An 18501-nucleotide genomic window follows, 5' to 3' on the forward strand; every position below is an offset into this window, starting at 1 on the left:
TCCTGTATGCCAGCATTGGGTTATAAATACTCCAGTGCAGCACTTTCAACACATGCTGCTGGCATCTGATGACACCAAAGGATTAATTCAGGCAATTTATTCCTGTATGTGAGAGTGGTGGTTCAGTGATTCTGATTGCCAAGGTGGTAAAGTTTAAGTCCCACAGCATGTCATCCAGGCCGATATTTCAGTGAAGCACTGAGGGTGTGTTGCATTATCAGAGGTATTATATATCAAGATGAGGTGGCAAACTAAAGCACTGCCTTCCGTAACAGGTGCATGTAACAGATACCCGATCATTTTCTTGAAGAAGAGCAGGGAAGTTCTCCTGGTCAATAATTACCCCTCAACCAAAATCACTAACACAAATTATCTGGTCATTTATCTCATAGGTATTTTTTGGGGGTTTGCTGTGCACAAAGTGGTTGCCTCATTTCCTGCATTACAACAGTGACTTCACTTGGAGATTGCTTCATTAGCAGTAAAGCACTTTGGGGCATCCTGAAGCCATGAAAAATGCGATATAAATACAAGCCTTTCTTTCTTTTAAGTGTGTAAATTACATGTCATGAAGGAACAGTGGAGATTTAGGGAATTAGATGACTTGTTAACTGAAGGGCGTCTCCAAATGTAAAGTGTATGAAAAGCCTAATTTGTCAACGCTGCTGTTTTGAGAAAGAGTAAAATGAAGATATGTGCTGCATTTTCCAACACATGCAAGTAATGTAAAGGTAAATTTCAGTGTCATTTCCATGATAGCTTTCTATCTTTTTTCTTGAAGATGTGCGAATTTCAGTTAATCAAAAGTGTTCTGCAATACTTTCCACTTTATTTCTTGTGCTTCAATACAAATATTGTCACAGGTTAAAGCATTAAAGCATTATTGAGGCCCAAATTGTTCATGTGTATCATAAATGTATTAATGTATATATGTGTATTGCTGTTTCACTGCATGAAAGACAGACCAGAACTAAAGGATGAGTCTGAAATATAAAAGAGGTAGAGGGTGAACCTGAAAATTGAGTAGTCATCTTCTGGTCTGTCCTTAATAAAAAAAGCAAATAAAGTCAGTTTTTACAGTTTAGTTAATAATCACTTTTCAAATCTTTTGAGTGGGATTTCACAATGGGCTTCGGGACCCTAATGTTGGAATGTAATGGAGTCCTGAGACTGCACTTACTGGCAGTGGGACATGTTCAGAAATTTCCCTGAAGTGGCCTCCAAATTGGCTGCCTCAGGCCTTGCTGTGCAGTTGAGGGGGATGGGTGGGCTCCCAACTCTGCTGCTCCAATCAGAGGGCTGGAAGCTCTGGAACATTGACATCCCAATGGGAGAGGCAGCTCAGGGATCGAGAAAGTGCATGAGGTAAGGAAAGAGATAAATATCACAGGCACCAAGCAGGTAGGCCCCTTCAGATGGGGCGGAAGCCTCCAGTGTTAATGGGCCCCGAATGGCTGCAGAGAGGTGGCCTCCACAGCAAAATGTCAGCAGCCTGAAGAATCAACTCTAATAGTGTCCTTAAATATTGAAATTGCTCCCCGTCTCCATTCAGGCGGCAGCTGCTCCAAATCCGATCCCACCGCCAGGACTAACACTTTTGCGCAAACATATTTTTCATGTCACGGTTCTCCTCCCTGTCTCTGCTGGTGAGTCTGCTAAGAAATCGCAGTGTGTTACGTGCTTTATGGTGGCGGCGATTTTTGATTGCTAGCTGCCCATATCTGACCTGAAAATGCAAGGAAGGTCGTTGAAAATAAGAACATAAGAAAAAGGAGCAAGAGGAGACTATGCGGCCCGTCAAGCCCGTTCCGCCATGCAATATGATCATGGCTGATTTTCAACCTCAACTCCACTTTCCCAGCTGCTCCCCATACCCCATGATACCCTGAGAGAACAAAAAGCTATTTATCTCTGCCTTAATTAACAGTGGATCCAAAACCCTCTGAGTGAAGATATTTCTCCTCATCTCAGTCGTAAATAATTGACCCCTTACCCTGAGGCAGTGCCCCATGTTTTAGATTCTCCAGCCAGGGGGAACAACCTCTCAGTGTCCACCCTGTGGAACCCCTTCAGAATCTTGCATGTTTCAGTGAAAGCACCTCTCATTCTTCTAAACTGCAGAGAGGAGAGGCTCAATTTTTTCAGCCTCTCCTTTCAGGCACCATCTAGTGATCTTTCGCTGTACTGCCTCCAAGATAGTGTGTCCTGCTTTGGATATGGGGCAGGATAATTATGTCGTCGGGCGGTCACAGTAGGCGGGCCCGGGATTGTCCAGGTAACGGACTGCCGACCAATCAACGGCCAGCCAGCATGAAACACGCACTCAGAAACTCATCACTGCAGGGATGGGGGTGGGAGAAGTGCGGGCTCTGACGTCAACGCTGGCACGGGCCAGCACTGAGAGAAAGCTCCCTGAAGGCAGCTCAGGGAGCTGCAGACCCGAAAATCCTCAAACAAAGTTTAGAAAAGCAGAACGAAAATGTCCGACTACCCCAATCAGGCCGCTGAAAATATACATGGGGGAGAATTTTCCCCATGTCGGCCGGTCCGTGCAGGACCGGGCGTAGTTGGGCACGGACCCGAGCGCCACCTGCGATCGGGTGAGCGCTGCCAGTATACACGGGTGGGCCAATTAAGGTACGACCAGCAGACTTTATGTCTCCCGAGGATAGCGGGAGTGGGCACGCGGCAGCGGGCGTGCACAGACCTGTTTAACTAAGAGCCTGGCAGCCTTTGCAAGGCTGCTGACAATGGCTGGGAGAAGAGCACATCAGAGAGGCAATGTGCCTGATGGAAGTCCGGAGTGTAGTCCATCAGGGCAGGCCATCGGGGGAGGCCAGGTCAGAGGGGAAGCCATCGGGTCAGGCCAGGCCAGAGGGTAGCCAATTGGGGCAGTCCAGACCAGAGGGCAGTCCATCGGGGCAGGCCAGGCCGGAGGGCAGTCCATCAGGGCAGGCCAGGCCAGAGGGCAGTCCATTGGGGCAGGCCAGGCCAGAGGGCTGTCCATCAGGCCAGGCCGGAGAGCAGTCCATCGGGGCAGGCCAGGCCAGAGGGCAGTCCATTGGGGCAGGCCAGGCCAGAGGGTAGCCCATCTGGGCAGGCCAAGCCGGTGGGTAGGCCATCGGGGCAGGCCAGGCTGGAGGGTAGGCCATCGGGGCGTTTCTCTGATAAGTGCCTAGCTGCTCTCTTGGGGGAGATGGCAGTGCGGCGGGAGGTCCTTCTTCCGGGGGACGGGAGGCAGGAGCCTCCCCACCTGACCAAATGTGCGTGGGAGGAGGTGGCCGAGAGTATCAGCTCCCATGAGGTGGTGTGGTGCTTTGGGTCCATTGCCATAATAGATTCAACCATCTCCTGCGCTCGGGAAGGGTGAGCACCATGTTGCTCAAGTCACTTAATGCAGCCGTCACCCTTTCCCCCCAAACTCCCGCACACCCCGGCAACTCGGAGCACAGTAAAGGGATTGAATCCTTCATGGCATGTATCCCTCGCTGGGTGTGCCAGCAGATAATTCCCACGTCTAGTTCCCCCTGAGAGGGTTGAGCTAGGATGTGTTCTGCATCAGCAGCATGTGTGACACTGACACCCAGAGTATAGAATGGGGGTGAAGGTCCAAGATCTGCACCTAGGCAGAGTGCTGGTACTGGGAAGCATGTCAAAGTGAGGGTGCTAACATGCTGGGAGGGGAGCTTCCAGTTGGTGGGGCACCAATCCATCTGCTGGTCTTTGCGCTCCATGTGCTTGTGCCTCCTTGCTTAGCAAAGTGACATCTTGTGGTGCCACATGTGAAGGAGGCAGCATTTGGGCAATCGGGTGGTGAGGGGGGTAAGCTCTGGCTTCTTTGGGTGAGTGTGCGGCAGCTGTGAAGAGCTGGAGTCCTGCAATGTCTCACTCTGGCTGGGGTGGCAGGGATGCGATGGGAATTCAGGTGCAGGCTGAACTAATCATAGAACCATAGAACACTACAGCACAGAAAAACAGGCCATTTGGCCCTTCTAATCTGTGCCGAAATATTATTCCGCTAGTCTCATTGACCTGCACCTAGTCCATAACCCTCCAGACCTCTCCCATCCATGTATCTATCTAATTTATTCTTAAAACTTAAGAGTGAGCCCGCATTTACCACGTCAGATGGTAGCTCGTTCCACACTCTCACCACTCTCTGAGTGAAGAAGTTCCCCCTAACGTTCCCCCTAAACCTTTCCTCTTTCACCCTAAAGCCATGTCCTCTTGTGTTTATTTCTCCTAATCTAAGTGGAAAGAGCCTACTAGCATTTACTCTGTCTATACCCCTCATAATTTTGTAAACTTCTATCATATCTCCCCTCATCCTTCTACGCTCCAAGGAATAAAGTCCTAACCTGTTTAATCTTTCCCTGTAACTCAACTCCTTAAGACCCGGCAACATCCTAGTAAATCTTCTCTGCACTCTCTCAATCTTACTGATATCCTTCCTGTAGTTAGGCGACCAGAACTGCACACAATACTCCAAAGTTGGCCTCACCAATGTCTTATACAACCTCACCATAACATCCCAACTCCTATACTCAATACTTTGATTTATGAAGGCCAGTATGCCAAAAGCTTTCTTTACAACCTTGTCTACCTGTGACACCACTTTCAGGGAATTATGTATCTGAACTCCCAGATCCCTTTGTTCCTCTGCACTCCTCAGTGCCCTACCATTTACTGTGTATGTCCTACCTTGGTTTGACCTTCCAAAATGTAACACCTCACACTTTTCCGCATTAAATTCCATCTGCCATTTTCTGGCCCATTTTTCCAGTTGGTCCAGATCTCTCTGCAAGCTTTGAAAGCCTTCCTCGCTGTCCACAACGCCTCCAATCTTAGTGTCATCAGCAAACTTGCTGATCCAATTCACCACATTATCATCTAAATCATTGATATAGACAACAAACAACAATGGTCCAAGCACAGATCCCTGAGGCACACCACTAGTCACAGACCTCCAGTCTGAGAAGGAATCATCCACTACCACTCTCTGTCTTCTCCCACACAGCCAATTTCGAATCCAGTTTACAACCTCTCCATGGATACCAAGTGTCTGAACCTTCTGAACTAACTTCCCATGTGGGACCTTGTCAAAGGCCTTACTAAAGTCCACGTAGACAACATCCACAGCCTTTCCTTCATCTACTTTCTTGGTAACCTCCTCGAAAAACTCTACAAGGTTCGTTAAACACGACCTACCACGCACAAAGCCATGCTGACTATCCTTAATCAGCCCTTGGCTGTCCAAATAATTATATATCCGATCTCTCAGAACACCTTCTAATAATTTACCTACTACTGACGTCAGGCTCACTGGCCTGTAATTACCTGGTTTACTTTTGGAGCCTTTTTTAAACAACGGAACAACATGAGCTACCCTCCAATCCTCCGGCACCTCACCCATGGCTAAGGACATTTTAAATATTTCTGCCAGGGCACCTGCAATTTCTACACTAGTCTCCCTCAAGGTCCGAGGGAATATCATGTCAGGCCCGGGGGATTTATCTACCTTTATTCGCTGTAAGGCAGCAAGCACCTCCTCCTCTTTAATCTCTATATGTTCCATGAAACTACTGCTTGTTTCCCTTCCTTCCTTATACACTATGCCAGTTTCCTGAGTAAATACTGATGCAAAATCAATGCTCCTCTCTCCTTTTCAGGAGAAGACTGTGCACAATTCCGCATAACGAATGTGGACTGGCGGAGGGCAAGCTCAGTTGGCCATTCTGATGGCTTACGAGCAGCAGGCCATGGATCAGGAGAGGCGCAATGCCCCCAGGTCCACCGGTGGCAGCGAGGCTGGGGTCCCACGGGGAGGTATGTTTGCCGAGCGCTCAGGTGACCATGTGTGTCACAGAAATCATGGCGCTGCTGAATGCTCAGTGATTGAAGTTAGCAACATGGGTTGTCCATTGAGTATGGAAGGATGAGCGCATAATGATCCAGGGGAGCAGCATGCGCATTGGCATTGTCTCCACTTTAACTAATCAAATGTTTTTTTTTTTCCTTTCAGCATCACCGGAGCAGGGCTGGGAGGAGGAGGCAGAGGGCCCATCTCTCACCCCAGAAGCCCCAGAGCATCCACAACCCTCTGAGTGAAGAAATTTCTCCTCATCTCAAGTCGTAAATAATTGACCCCTTATCCTGAGGCAGTGCCCCATGTTTTTGATTCCGAAGCCAAGGGGAACAACCTCTCAGTGTCCACCCTGTCGAGCCCCTTCAGAATCTTGCATGTTTCAGTGAAAGCACCTCTCATTCTTCTAAACTGCAGAGAGGAATCTATTCAGCCTCTCATTTCAGGCACCATCTAGTGATCTTTCGCTGTACTGCCTCCAAGATAGTGTGTCCTGCTTTGGATATGGGGCAGGATATTTATGTCGTCGGGCGGACACAGTAGGCGGGCCCGGGATTGTCCAGGTAACGGACTGCCGACCAATCAACGGCCAGCCAGCATGAAACTCGCACTCAGAAACTCAGCACTGCCGGGATGGGGGCGGGAGAAGTGCGGGCTCTGACGTCAACGCTGGCGCGGGCCAGCCCTGAGAGAAAGCTCCCTGAAGGCAGCTCAGGGAGGTGCAGACCCGAAAATCCTCAAACAAAGCTTCGAAAAGCAGAAAGAAAATGTCCGACTACCCCAATCAGGCCGCTGAAAATATACATGGGGGAGAATTTTCCCCATGTCGGGCGGTCCGTGCAGGACCGGGCGCGGGTGGGCACGGACCCGAACGCCACCTGTGATTGGATGAGCGCTGCCAGTATACACGGGCGGGCCAATTAAGGCCTGCCCAGCATAGTTCTCGACACCCGCGGATAGCGGGAGTGGGCAGGCAGTGGCAGGTGTGCACAGACCTGTTTAAAGAAGGGCCTGGCAGCCTTTGCAAGGCTGCTCACAATGGTTGGGAGAAGAGCACATCAGAGGGCCAATATGCGTGATGCAAGTCCGGAGGGTAGCCCATCAGGGCAGGCCATCGGGGGAGGCCAGGTCAGAGGGGAAGCCATCGGGTCAGGCCAGGCCAGAGGGTAGCCAATTGGGGCAGTCCAGACCAGAGGGCAGTCCATCGGGGCAGGCCAGGCCGGAGGGCAGTCCATCAGGGCAGGCCAGGCCAGAGGGCAGTCCATTGGGGCAGGCCAGGCCAGAGGGCTGTCCATCAGGCCAGGCCGGAGAGCAGTCCATCGGGGCAGGCCAGGCCAGAGGGCAGTCCATTGGGGCAGGCCAGGCCAGAGGGTAGCCCATCTGGGCAGGCCAAGCCGGTGGGTAGGCCATCGGGGCAGGCCAGGCTGGAGGGTAGGCCATCGGGGCGTTTCTCTGATAAGTGCCTAGCTGCTCTCTTGGGGGAGATGGCAGTGCGGCGGGAGGTCCTTCTTCCGGGGGACGGGAGGCAGGAGCCTCCCCACCTGACCAAATGTGCGTGGGAGGAGGTGGCCGAGAGTATCAGCTCCCATGAGGTGGTGTGGTGCTTTGGGTCCATTGCCATAATAGATTCAACCATCTCCTGCGCTCGGGAAGGGTGAGCACCATGTTGCTCAAGTCACTTAATGCAGCCGTCACCCTTTCCCCCCAAACTCCCGCACACCCCGGCAACTCGGAGCACAGTAAAGGGATTGAATCCTTCATGGCATGTATCCCTCGCTGGGTGTGCCAGCAGATAATTCCCACGTCTAGTTCCCCCTGAGAGGGTTGAGCTAGGATGTGTTCTGCATCAGCAGCATGTGTGACACTGACACCCAGAGTATAGAATGGGGGTGAAGGTCCAAGATCTGCACCTAGGCAGAGTGCTGGTACTGGGAAGCATGTCAAAGTGAGGGTGCTAACATGCTGGGAGGGGAGCTTCCAGTTGGTGGGGCACCAATCCATCTGCTGGTCTTTGCGCTCCATGTGCTTGTGCCTCCTTGCTTAGCAAAGTGACATCTTGTGGTGCCACATGTGAAGGAGGCAGCATTTGGGCAATCGGGTGGTGAGGGGGGTAAGCTCTGGCTTCTTTGGGTGAGTGTGCGGCAGCTGTGAAGAGCTGGAGTCCTGCAATGTCTCACTCTGGCTGGGGTGGCAGGGATGCGATGGGAATTCAGGTGCAGGCTGAACTAATCATAGAACCATAGAACACTACAGCACAGAAAAACAGGCCATTTGGCCCTTCTAATCTGTGCCGAAATATTATTCCGCTAGTCTCATTGACCTGCACCTAGTCCATAACCCTCCAGACCTCTCCCATCCATGTATCTATCTAATTTATTCTTAAAACTTAAGAGTGAGCCCGCATTTACCACGTCAGATGGTAGCTCGTTCCACACTCTCACCACTCTCTGAGTGAAGAAGTTCCCCCTAACGTTCCCCCTAAACCTTTCCTCTTTCACCCTAAAGCCATGTCCTCTTGTGTTTATTTCTCCTAATCTAAGTGGAAAGAGCCTACTAGCATTTACTCTGTCTATACCCCTCATAATTTTGTAAACTTCTATCATATCTCCCCTCATCCTTCTACGCTCCAAGGAATAAAGTCCTAACCTGTTTAATCTTTCCCTGTAACTCAACTCCTTAAGACCCGGCAACATCCTAGTAAATCTTCTCTGCACTCTCTCAATCTTACTGATATCCTTCCTGTAGTTAGGCGACCAGAACTGCACACAATACTCCAAAGTTGGCCTCACCAATGTCTTATACAACCTCACCATAACATCCCAACTCCTATACTCAATACTTTGATTTATGAAGGCCAGTATGCCAAAAGCTTTCTTTACAACCTTGTCTACCTGTGACACCACTTTCAGGGAATTATGTATCTGAACTCCCAGATCCCTTTGTTCCTCTGCACTCCTCAGTGCCCTACCATTTACTGTGTATGTCCTACCTTGGTTTGACCTTCCAAAATGTAACACCTCACACTTTTCCGCATTAAATTCCATCTGCCATTTTCTGGCCCATTTTTCCAGTTGGTCCAGATCTCTCTGCAAGCTTTGAAAGCCTTCCTCGCTGTCCACAACGCCTCCAATCTTAGTGTCATCAGCAAACTTGCTGATCCAATTCACCACATTATCATCTAAATCATTGATATAGACAACAAACAACAATGGTCCAAGCACAGATCCCTGAGGCACACCACTAGTCACAGACCTCCAGTCTGAGAAGGAATCATCCACTACCACTCTCTGTCTTCTCCCACACAGCCAATTTCGAATCCAGTTTACAACCTCTCCATGGATACCAAGTGTCTGAACCTTCTGAACTAACTTCCCATGTGGGACCTTGTCAAAGGCCTTACTAAAGTCCACGTAGACAACATCCACAGCCTTTCCTTCATCTACTTTCTTGGTAACCTCCTCGAAAAACTCTACAAGGTTCGTTAAACACGACCTACCACGCACAAAGCCATGCTGACTATCCTTAATCAGACCTTGGCTGTCCAAATAATTATATATCCGATCTCTCAGAACACCTTCTAATAATTTACCTACTACTGACGTCAGGCTCACTGGCCTGTAATTACCTGGTTTACTTTTGGAGCCTTTTTTAAACAACGGAACAACATGAGCTACCCTCCAATCCTCCGGCACCTCACCCATGGCTAAGGACATTTTAAATATTTCTGCCAGGGCACCTGCAATTTCTACACTAGTCTCCCTCAAGGTCCGAGGGAATATCATGTCAGGCCCGGGGGATTTATCTACCTTTATTCGCTGTAAGGCAGCAAGCACCTCCTCCTCTTTAATCTCTATATGTTCCATGAAACTACTGCTTGTTTCCCTTCCTTCCTTATTCACTATGCCAGTTTCCTGAGTAAATACTGATGCAAAATCAATGCTCCTCTCTCCTTTTCAGGAGAAGACTGTGCACAATTCCGCATAACGAATGTGGACTGGCGGAGGGCAAGCTCAGTTGGCCATTCTGATGGCTTACGAGCAGCAGGCCATGGATCAGGAGAGGCGCAATGCCCCCAGGTCCACCGGTGGCAGCGAGGCTGGGGTCCCACGGGGAGGTATGTTTGCCGAGCGCTCAGGTGACCATGTGTGTCACAGAAATCATGGCGCTGCTGAATGCTCAGTGATTGAAGTTAGCAACATGGGTTGTCCATTGAGTATGGAAGGATGAGCGCATAATGATCCAGGGGAGCAGCATGCGCATTGGCATTGTCTCCACTTTAACTAATCAAATGTTTTTTTTTTTCCTTTCAGCATCACCGGAGCAGGGCTGGGAGGAGGAGGCAGAGGGCCCATCTCTCACCCCAGAAGCCCCAGAGCATCCACAACCCTCTGAGTGAAGAAATTTCTCCTCATCTCAAGTCGTAAATAATTGACCCCTTATCCTGAGGCAGTGCCCCATGTTTTTGATTCCGAAGCCAAGGGGAACAACCTCTCAGTGTCCACCCTGTCGAGCCCCTTCAGAATCTTGCATGTTTCAGTGAAAGCACCTCTCATTCTTCTAAACTGCAGAGAGGAATCTATTCAGCCTCTCATTTCAGGCACCATCTAGTGATCTTTCGCTGTACTGCCTCCAAGATAGTGTGTCCTGCTTTGGATATGGGGCAGGATATTTATGTCGTCGGGCGGACACAGTAGGCGGGCCCGGGATTGTCCAGGTAACGGACTGCCGACCAATCAACGGCCAGCCAGCATGAAACTCGCACTCAGAAACTCAGCACTGCCGGGATGGGGGCGGGAGAAGTGCGGGCTCTGACGTCAACGCTGGCGCGGGCCAGCCCTGAGAGAAAGCTCCCTGAAGGCAGCTCAGGGAGGTGCAGACCCGAAAATCCTCAAACAAAGCTTCGAAAAGCAGAAAGAAAATGTCCGACTACCCCAATCAGGCCGCTGAAAATATACATGGGGGAGAATTTTCCCCATGTCGGGCGGTCCGTGCAGGACCGGGCGCGGGTGGGCACGGACCCGAACGCCACCTGTGATTGGATGAGCGCTGCCAGTATACACGGGCGGGCCAATTAAGGCCTGCCCAGCATAGTTCTCGACACCCGCGGATAGCGGGAGTGGGCAGGCAGTGGCAGGTGTGCACAGACCTGTTTAAAGAAGGGCCTGGCAGCCTTTGCAAGGCTGCTCACAATGGTTGGGAGAAGAGCACATCAGAGGGCCAATATGCGTGATGCAAGTCCGGAGGGTAGCCCATCAGGGCAGGCCATCGGGGGAGGCCAGGTCAGAGGGGAAGCCATCGGGTCAGGCCAGGCCAGAGGGTAGCCAATTGGGGCAGTCCAGACCAGAGGGCAGTCCATCGGGGCAGGCCAGGCCGGAGGGCAGTCCATCAGGGCAGGCCAGGCCAGAGGGCAGTCCATTGGGGCAGGCCAGGCCAGAGGGCTGTCCATCAGGCCAGGCCGGAGAGCAGTCCATCGGGGCAGGCCAGGCCAGAGGGCAGTCCATTGGGGCAGGCCAGGCCAGAGGGTAGCCCATCTGGGCAGGCCAAGCCGGTGGGTAGGCCATCGGGGCAGGCCAGGCTGGAGGGTAGGCCATCGGGGCGTTTCTCTGATAAGTGCCTAGCTGCTCTCTTGGGGGAGATGGCAGTGCGGCGGGAGGTCCTTCTTCCGGGGGACGGGAGGCAGGAGCCTCCCCACCTGACCAAATGTGCGTGGGAGGAGGTGGCCGAGAGTATCAGCTCCCATGAGGTGGTGTGGTGCTTTGGGTCCATTGCCATAATAGATTCAACCATCTCCTGCGCTCGGGAAGGGTGAGCACCATGTTGCTCAAGTCACTTAATGCAGCCGTCACCCTTTCCCCCCAAACTCCCGCACACCCCGGCAACTCGGAGCACAGTAAAGGGATTGAATCCTTCATGGCATGTATCCCTCGCTGGGTGTGCCAGCAGATAATTCCCACGTCTAGTTCCCCCTGAGAGGGTTGAGCTAGGATGTGTTCTGCATCAGCAGCATGTGTGACACTGACACCCAGAGTATAGAATGGGGGTGAAGGTCCAAGATCTGCACCTAGGCAGAGTGCTGGTACTGGGAAGCATGTCAAAGTGAGGGTGCTAACATGCTGGGAGGGGAGCTTCCAGTTGGTGGGGCACCAATCCATCTGCTGGTCTTTGCGCTCCATGTGCTTGTGCCTCCTTGCTTAGCAAAGTGACATCTTGTGGTGCCACATGTGAAGGAGGCAGCATTTGGGCAATCGGGTGGTGAGGGGGGTAAGCTCTGGCTTCTTTGGGTGAGTGTGCGGCAGCTGTGAAGAGCTGGAGTCCTGCAATGTCTCACTCTGGCTGGGGTGGCAGGGATGCGATGGGAATTCAGGTGCAGGCTGAACTAATCATAGAACCATAGAACACTACAGCACAGAAAAACAGGCCATTTGGCCCTTCTAATCTGTGCCGAAATATTATTCCGCTAGTCTCATTGACCTGCACCTAGTCCATAACCCTCCAGACCTCTCCCATCCATGTATCTATCTAATTTATTCTTAAAACTTAAGAGTGAGCCCGCATTTACCACGTCAGATGGTAGCTCGTTCCACACTCTCACCACTCTCTGAGTGAAGAAGTTCCCCCTAACGTTCCCCCTAAACCTTTCCTCTTTCACCCTAAAGCCATGTCCTCTTGTGTTTATTTCTCCTAATCTAAGTGGAAAGAGCCTACTAGCATTTACTCTGTCTATACCCCTCATAATTTTGTAAACTTCTATCATATCTCCCCTCATCCTTCTACGCTCCAAGGAATAAAGTCCTAACCTGTTTAATCTTTCCCTGTAACTCAACTCCTTAAGACCCGGCAACATCCTAGTAAATCTTCTCTGCACTCTCTCAATCTTACTGATATCCTTCCTGTAGTTAGGCGACCAGAACTGCACACAATACTCCAAAGTTGGCCTCACCAATGTCTTATACAACCTCACCATAACATCCCAACTCCTATACTCAATACTTTGATTTATGAAGGCCAGTATGCCAAAAGCTTTCTTTACAACCTTGTCTACCTGTGACACCACTTTCAGGGAATTATGTATCTGAACTCCCAGATCCCTTTGTTCCTCTGCACTCCTCAGTGCCCTACCATTTACTGTGTATGTCCTACCTTGGTTTGACCTTCCAAAATGTAACACCTCACACTTTTCCGCATTAAATTCCATCTGCCATTTTCTGGCCCATTTTTCCAGTTGGTCCAGATCTCTCTGCAAGCTTTGAAAGCCTTCCTCGCTGTCCACAACGCCTCCAATCTTAGTGTCATCAGCAAACTTGCTGATCCAATTCACCACATTATCATCTAAATCATTGATATAGACAACAAACAACAATGGTCCAAGCACAGATCCCTGAGGCACACCACTAGTCACAGACCTCCAGTCTGAGAAGGAATCATCCACTACCACTCTCTGTCTTCTCCCACACAGCCAATTTCGAATCCAGTTTACAACCTCTCCATGGATACCAAGTGTCTGAACCTTCTGAACTAACTTCCCATGTGGGACCTTGTCAAAGGCCTTACTAAAGTCCACGTAGACAACATCCACAGCCTTTCCTTCATCTACTTTCTTGGTAACCTCCTCGAAAAACTCTACAAGGTTCGTTAAACACGACCTACCACGCACAAAGCCATGCTGACTATCCTTAATCAGACCTTGGCTGTCCAAATAATTATATATCCGATCTCTCAGAACACCTTCTAATAATTTACCTACTACTGACGTCAGGCTCACTGGCCTGTAATTACCTGGTTTACTTTTGGAGCCTTTTTTAAACAACGGAACAACATGAGCTACCCTCCAATCCTCCGGCACCTCACCCATGGCTAAGGACATTTTAAATATTTCTGCCAGGGCACCTGCAATTTCTACACTAGTCTCCCTCAAGGTCCGAGGGAATATCATGTCAGGCCCGGGGGATTTATCTACCTTTATTCGCTGTAAGGCAGCAAGCACCTCCTCCTCTTTAATCTCTATATGTTCCATGAAACTACTGCTTGTTTCCCTTCCTTCCTTATTCACTATGCCAGTTTCCTGAGTAAATACTGATGCAAAATCAATGCTCCTCTCTCCTTTTCAGGAGAAGACTGTGCACAATTCCGCATAACGAATGTGGACTGGCGGAGGGCAAGCTCAGTTGGCCATTCTGATGGCTTACGAGCAGCAGGCCATGGATCAGGAGAGGCGCAATGCCCCCAGGTCCACCGGTGGCAGCGAGGCTGGGGTCCCACGGGGAGGTATGTTTGCCGAGCGCTCAGGTGACCATGTGTGTCACAGAAATCATGGCGCTGCTGAATGCTCAGTGATTGAAGTTAGCAACATGGGTTGTCCATTGAGTATGGAAGGATGAGCGCATAATGATCCAGGGGAGCAGCATGCGCATTGGCATTGTCTCCACTTTAACTAATCAAATGTTTTTTTTTTTCCTTTCAGCATCACCGGAGCAGGGCTGGGAGGAGGAGGCAGAGGGCCCATCTCTCACCCCAGAAGCCCCAGAGCAAATCCACCCACCAGCGTCACACCTTCTCATACAGGCAGGCACCAGCGCAGATACAAGCGCCTCAGTGGGAATTAGATCTTTGGCTAGTGTCCCGGGGCACAGCGGTGAGAGCAATTCACACTCGCTTGAGGTGCAGGCAGACACAGAGAGTGCCACGGACGCCGGCAGTCGGAGAACTGGGAGGGACCAGGCACATGCTCGGTTGGTGGCTGATGTTGTTGCTCTGGAGTCATCCGTGAAACAGCGAATGCTGGAAGTACAGCCGGGTATGCAGCACGATTTGGCGGAGATACATGAAACTATATGTGGCATGGTGCTCATCTGGAGGAGTCCACGCGGTGCATCGCCGATACAGTGAGCCTCATGGCTGAGCGCCATGCTTCCTTCATGGAGAGAGTGGCGACTCTCATGGAGAGGCTCCTCCAAGAGACCAATCAGGGCCTCCTGGGATTGTGCTCTGACCTGTAAGCCCTCACAGCGGCATTGACATCAGCTGGTCAGTGCCAGTGTGGGAGATTGTTTGAGCGCCAAGTATCCCAGCTTGGTGCCCATCCATCTACGGTGAGCTGGGAGGTACGAAGCGACCTCACGTCAGCGCAGCAGCTGCCTGTCGTCTCTGCGGGCTCCTCTCAGGACACTCTGGATGAGGGCAGCAGCTCCTCCACCCCTCTGCCAGTGACTGTGGCATCCAATGAGGCTGCGGTGACTGGGGAGAAGCCAGCTGTGGAAATGGCCGCTCCCTCCCAGGTGGGGTCATCAAATGGTCCACGGGCCAGAGGACATCCACCGAGGCCAACAGGACAGCACAGTGAGCAGGCTGTCTCAGATGCCAGTGCCAGCGAGGGGACAGCACCTAGACGTAGCACCCGTAAGCGTAAATTTAAGGTAACTAAGGCACACCACGGGTTTCTCACTGGTGCTTTTATGTTGGCCCAGTGTAGTTTCTGGGAGATTAGGTGTGATGTCCAACACCTTTTTTTTTGCTTCATTAAGTTACATCTGTTCACTCAATAAATTTGGACATGTTGCCTTGCCTCAGGGTGATTCCTTACTTCTGCAAGTGTCCAGGAAGCCATGATGTTATGAGTGAGTTGTTTGACATTGAGATTTATTGAGAAGGGCCTTAGTTAATGTTAGTATCCAGGCTGATTTTGCACTCAGGTATCGAGTGTAGAGCCTGCAGCCCTGCCGTGTGTTGAAGGTCCATCTGTGGTGGACTAGCTGAAGGTTCTTTGGATTAAAGCCTTGTGGGTGTCCCTGCCTCCCTGGAGGTTGACCGGGTCAGTGTCTGCCCCCACAGCGTGCTCATCCTCAGACTCACTGTTGGACTCATTGTGTGCAACCAGAGCAACGGCGTCTATGTCTTCCGCGTGCACTGCATCCCCCCTTTCCAGTACCAGATTGTGCAGAGCGCAGCATGCAACCACTATCAGCGACAAATGATCTGGGGGGTATTGGAGTGCACCCCCACACAAATGTGGAAATCTTGGCCTCTCATCCTCTGAGAGGCTGTTGATGGGTTTGTCAACCCACCAGGATTGGCCTGGAGTCTCTAGGAACTGAACATCAATCTCGAGGACACTGCTGTGTGCAATCCGGGAGAAATATCATCAGGACATTAAAAATGATTTTTTTTTGTTATTTTCCTTGATGATTTCTCTTTACCTGATATAAAAAATATTGAAAATGGGGGATAAAAAGGCTGTTTGGCTGATTAACAAGCAACACCCAGTTGGATCATGAGTCCTTTTGCTTTCTAAGTGGCATAGAAGGTAGTGCGACATGGGATGGCTGTGTTGGCCGACTAATGGCTGGAGCGTGGGACAAGTCAAGTGGTGAAACCTCTAGGAATACATTCAGTCACAGTTGGCAACCCTAGCTATTTATCATCAGACAATTGGAGCTTTTGAGGATGAGATGGAAAGGTTTTTGTATCATGCAAAATGGAGCCCATGCAGCTGAGGAGCAGGTCATCCACTATCTAATTGAGCAGACTAGAGGGGCTGAATGGCCCACTACTTATCTTACATTGGATGTTCTTGTCATCAAAGGAGACCCATTCATAGCACCTCTGTCTGGCTGAGATGACCAAACATAACGCAAACCAGAGATCCAAACCGCCACCTCCCTATTCTGTACAATTCAATAATCTAAATGTATCACTTTCAAACAGTAAATAATAGCTTTCTCGAACTCTGTAGAAGAAATTCTCATTTATTATATTTATGAGTTTAAAATTTTCTGCTAAGGGAGCTCTCGATTTCCATTGATTCCTGACTGATCAGAACAATTTCGGCAGCTAGACGAAGGAAACCCTGTCAGCCTACTTGATGTAAGAAAAATGTATTGCAATTGGTGCATTTTGCAAGATTGATTTAAATGAGGAAGTAGTTGCTGTAGGAAACAATAAACGAAGCTGTTTCTCATATTGGAGAGGAGCTCGAGACAGTTACAATGGGGTTGAGTAACAATGGGACAGATGAGTCGTTCAGAGCCGAACCAATAGTGGCAAGCATCATCCTGAGCCTGGCTTCCCTCTTCGGAGTCCCAGGAAACGCACTGGTCATCTGGATTATACTTTTTGCCATGAGGAAACAAAGATCTCCCACTGTGGTGCTCATCCTGAACTTGGCAATAACCGATGTGCTTGTTCTAATCACTTTGCCTCTGTGGATCTATGCTTTCGTGCATGGCTGGGCCTTTGGCGAACCTTTGTGTAAAATCCTGAGCGGTGTCATCTACTGCAACATGTATGCAAGCATCTTCCTCATCACCGCGATGAGTGTCGAGCGCTTCATGGCTGTCATCTACCCGTTTGCCAGTCAGCGATGGCGCCGAAGCAAAGTTTTCGTGAAGGTGGTGCTCGCCATCTGGATATTGGCCTTTCTCTTTACAGTTCCAGTGCTGATTTACCAGGCGGTGGGTGATGATGACACTGGGCGGCAGCAATGCCTGTACATGCAATTCGACACCGATCTGCAGGAAATCTTGTGCACAATGTTACAAATTGTTGTCGGTTTTCTAATTCCCTTTTCAGTGCTGTCTATTTGTTACTTTTGCATTGGGAGGAAAGTGAAACAACTGAGCTTTAATACTCCAAACAGAGCTGGGGCAGTGATCAGCAGCGTGCTGATTGTGTTTTTTATCTGCTGGGCGCCTCACCATGTTTTAAATCTGATATCAATCATAGCACTGATGAGCAAGACATCGGATCAATCCCTGTCTGACACATTATCCGATATCTATAATAGTGGTATCTTCATTGCTGGAGCTCTGGCTTTCATCAACAGCTGTATCAATCCTGTATTATATGCATTTGCTGCCCGGAATATCCGTGATGGTTTTCGACTATCAGCCCTGGCCAAGTTATTTGACCAGATGACCCATTCTGTTAACGAAGAATCTAGAACAGGATGCACGGTTAACACAAAAAAGGACACAAGTACCACTGTGGAGGAGATGCACTCTCTATAGGTTATTTAAGGTGTCATTTGTCTTTTTCAACAAAACAAATTCTGGTAAAGCTTCCTCTCCCTCCCTCACCCGTCTCTCCCCGCCTTCTCACTCCCTTCCCCGGCCACCACTGCACCCCACCAAGAAGCAACTGTTGCCAAGACAGGAGGAAGCTTCTGGGTCTCCTCCTGTGTAGGTTGGAGGGGTCTCGCCCTGCGGTAGCTGTCTCATCTGTTCACCCTCCTTTCATTGAAACCTCCGCAAAATGATGCAGCTGAGGCAGAGAAATGAGTTGTGTGAAGCACTAACTCCCTGGTTCCGGTTATTCAATGTACCATGCCATTGCCATTCTCAAATGTTATTTGCGCTAACTGGTTTTCTGGCTATCATCTTCAAGAAAGTTAGATAATTAAAGTTAGTACTAAGATTGTAGAGGGATTTTCTTGCTGCTCGGGTGAAATGGCTTTGAGTCAGGAATTTTCCTATGGCTACATGGTGCAAGCGTGTGGCAGGGATCATCGTTTCATTGTCGTGGCTACTGTTTTGCTTTGCATTCAGATGACAAACATCCCTTTGTCCACTCCGTCATTCGGCACTTGTGCTAACCAAACTCTGCTATCTAAAGCAAGGGAGCCCCACCACCATCTGTTTGGAATT

At 50.1% G+C, this 18501-nt stretch overlaps 1 protein-coding gene across 1 annotated transcript; it reads left to right on the forward strand.

Annotated features, from left to right (window-relative positions):
- The first annotated feature begins 16822 nt into the window (after positions 1-16822).
- LOC144682003 (leukotriene B4 receptor 1-like) lies at positions 16823-18280 on the forward strand. The gene has a single exon (XM_078544217.1). It carries the CDS (start codon positions 16846-16848, stop codon positions 17863-17865), a length of 1020 nt encoding a protein of 339 aa, XP_078400343.1. The 5' UTR covers positions 16823-16845; the 3' UTR covers positions 17866-18280.
- Positions 18281-18501: the final 221 nt, after the last annotated feature.

This window comes from Cetorhinus maximus, chromosome 6 (assembly GCF_964194155.1).
Source record: "Cetorhinus maximus chromosome 6, sCetMax3.hap1.1, whole genome shotgun sequence".
Lineage (NCBI taxonomy): Eukaryota > Metazoa > Chordata > Chondrichthyes > Lamniformes > Cetorhinidae > Cetorhinus > Cetorhinus maximus.

Excerpts from the sequence above, each read along its gene's own strand:
- LOC144682003 (XM_078544217.1), top strand. The coding sequence starts at position 16,846 with ATGGGGTTGAGTAACAATGGGACAGATGAGTCGTTCAGAGCCGAACCA.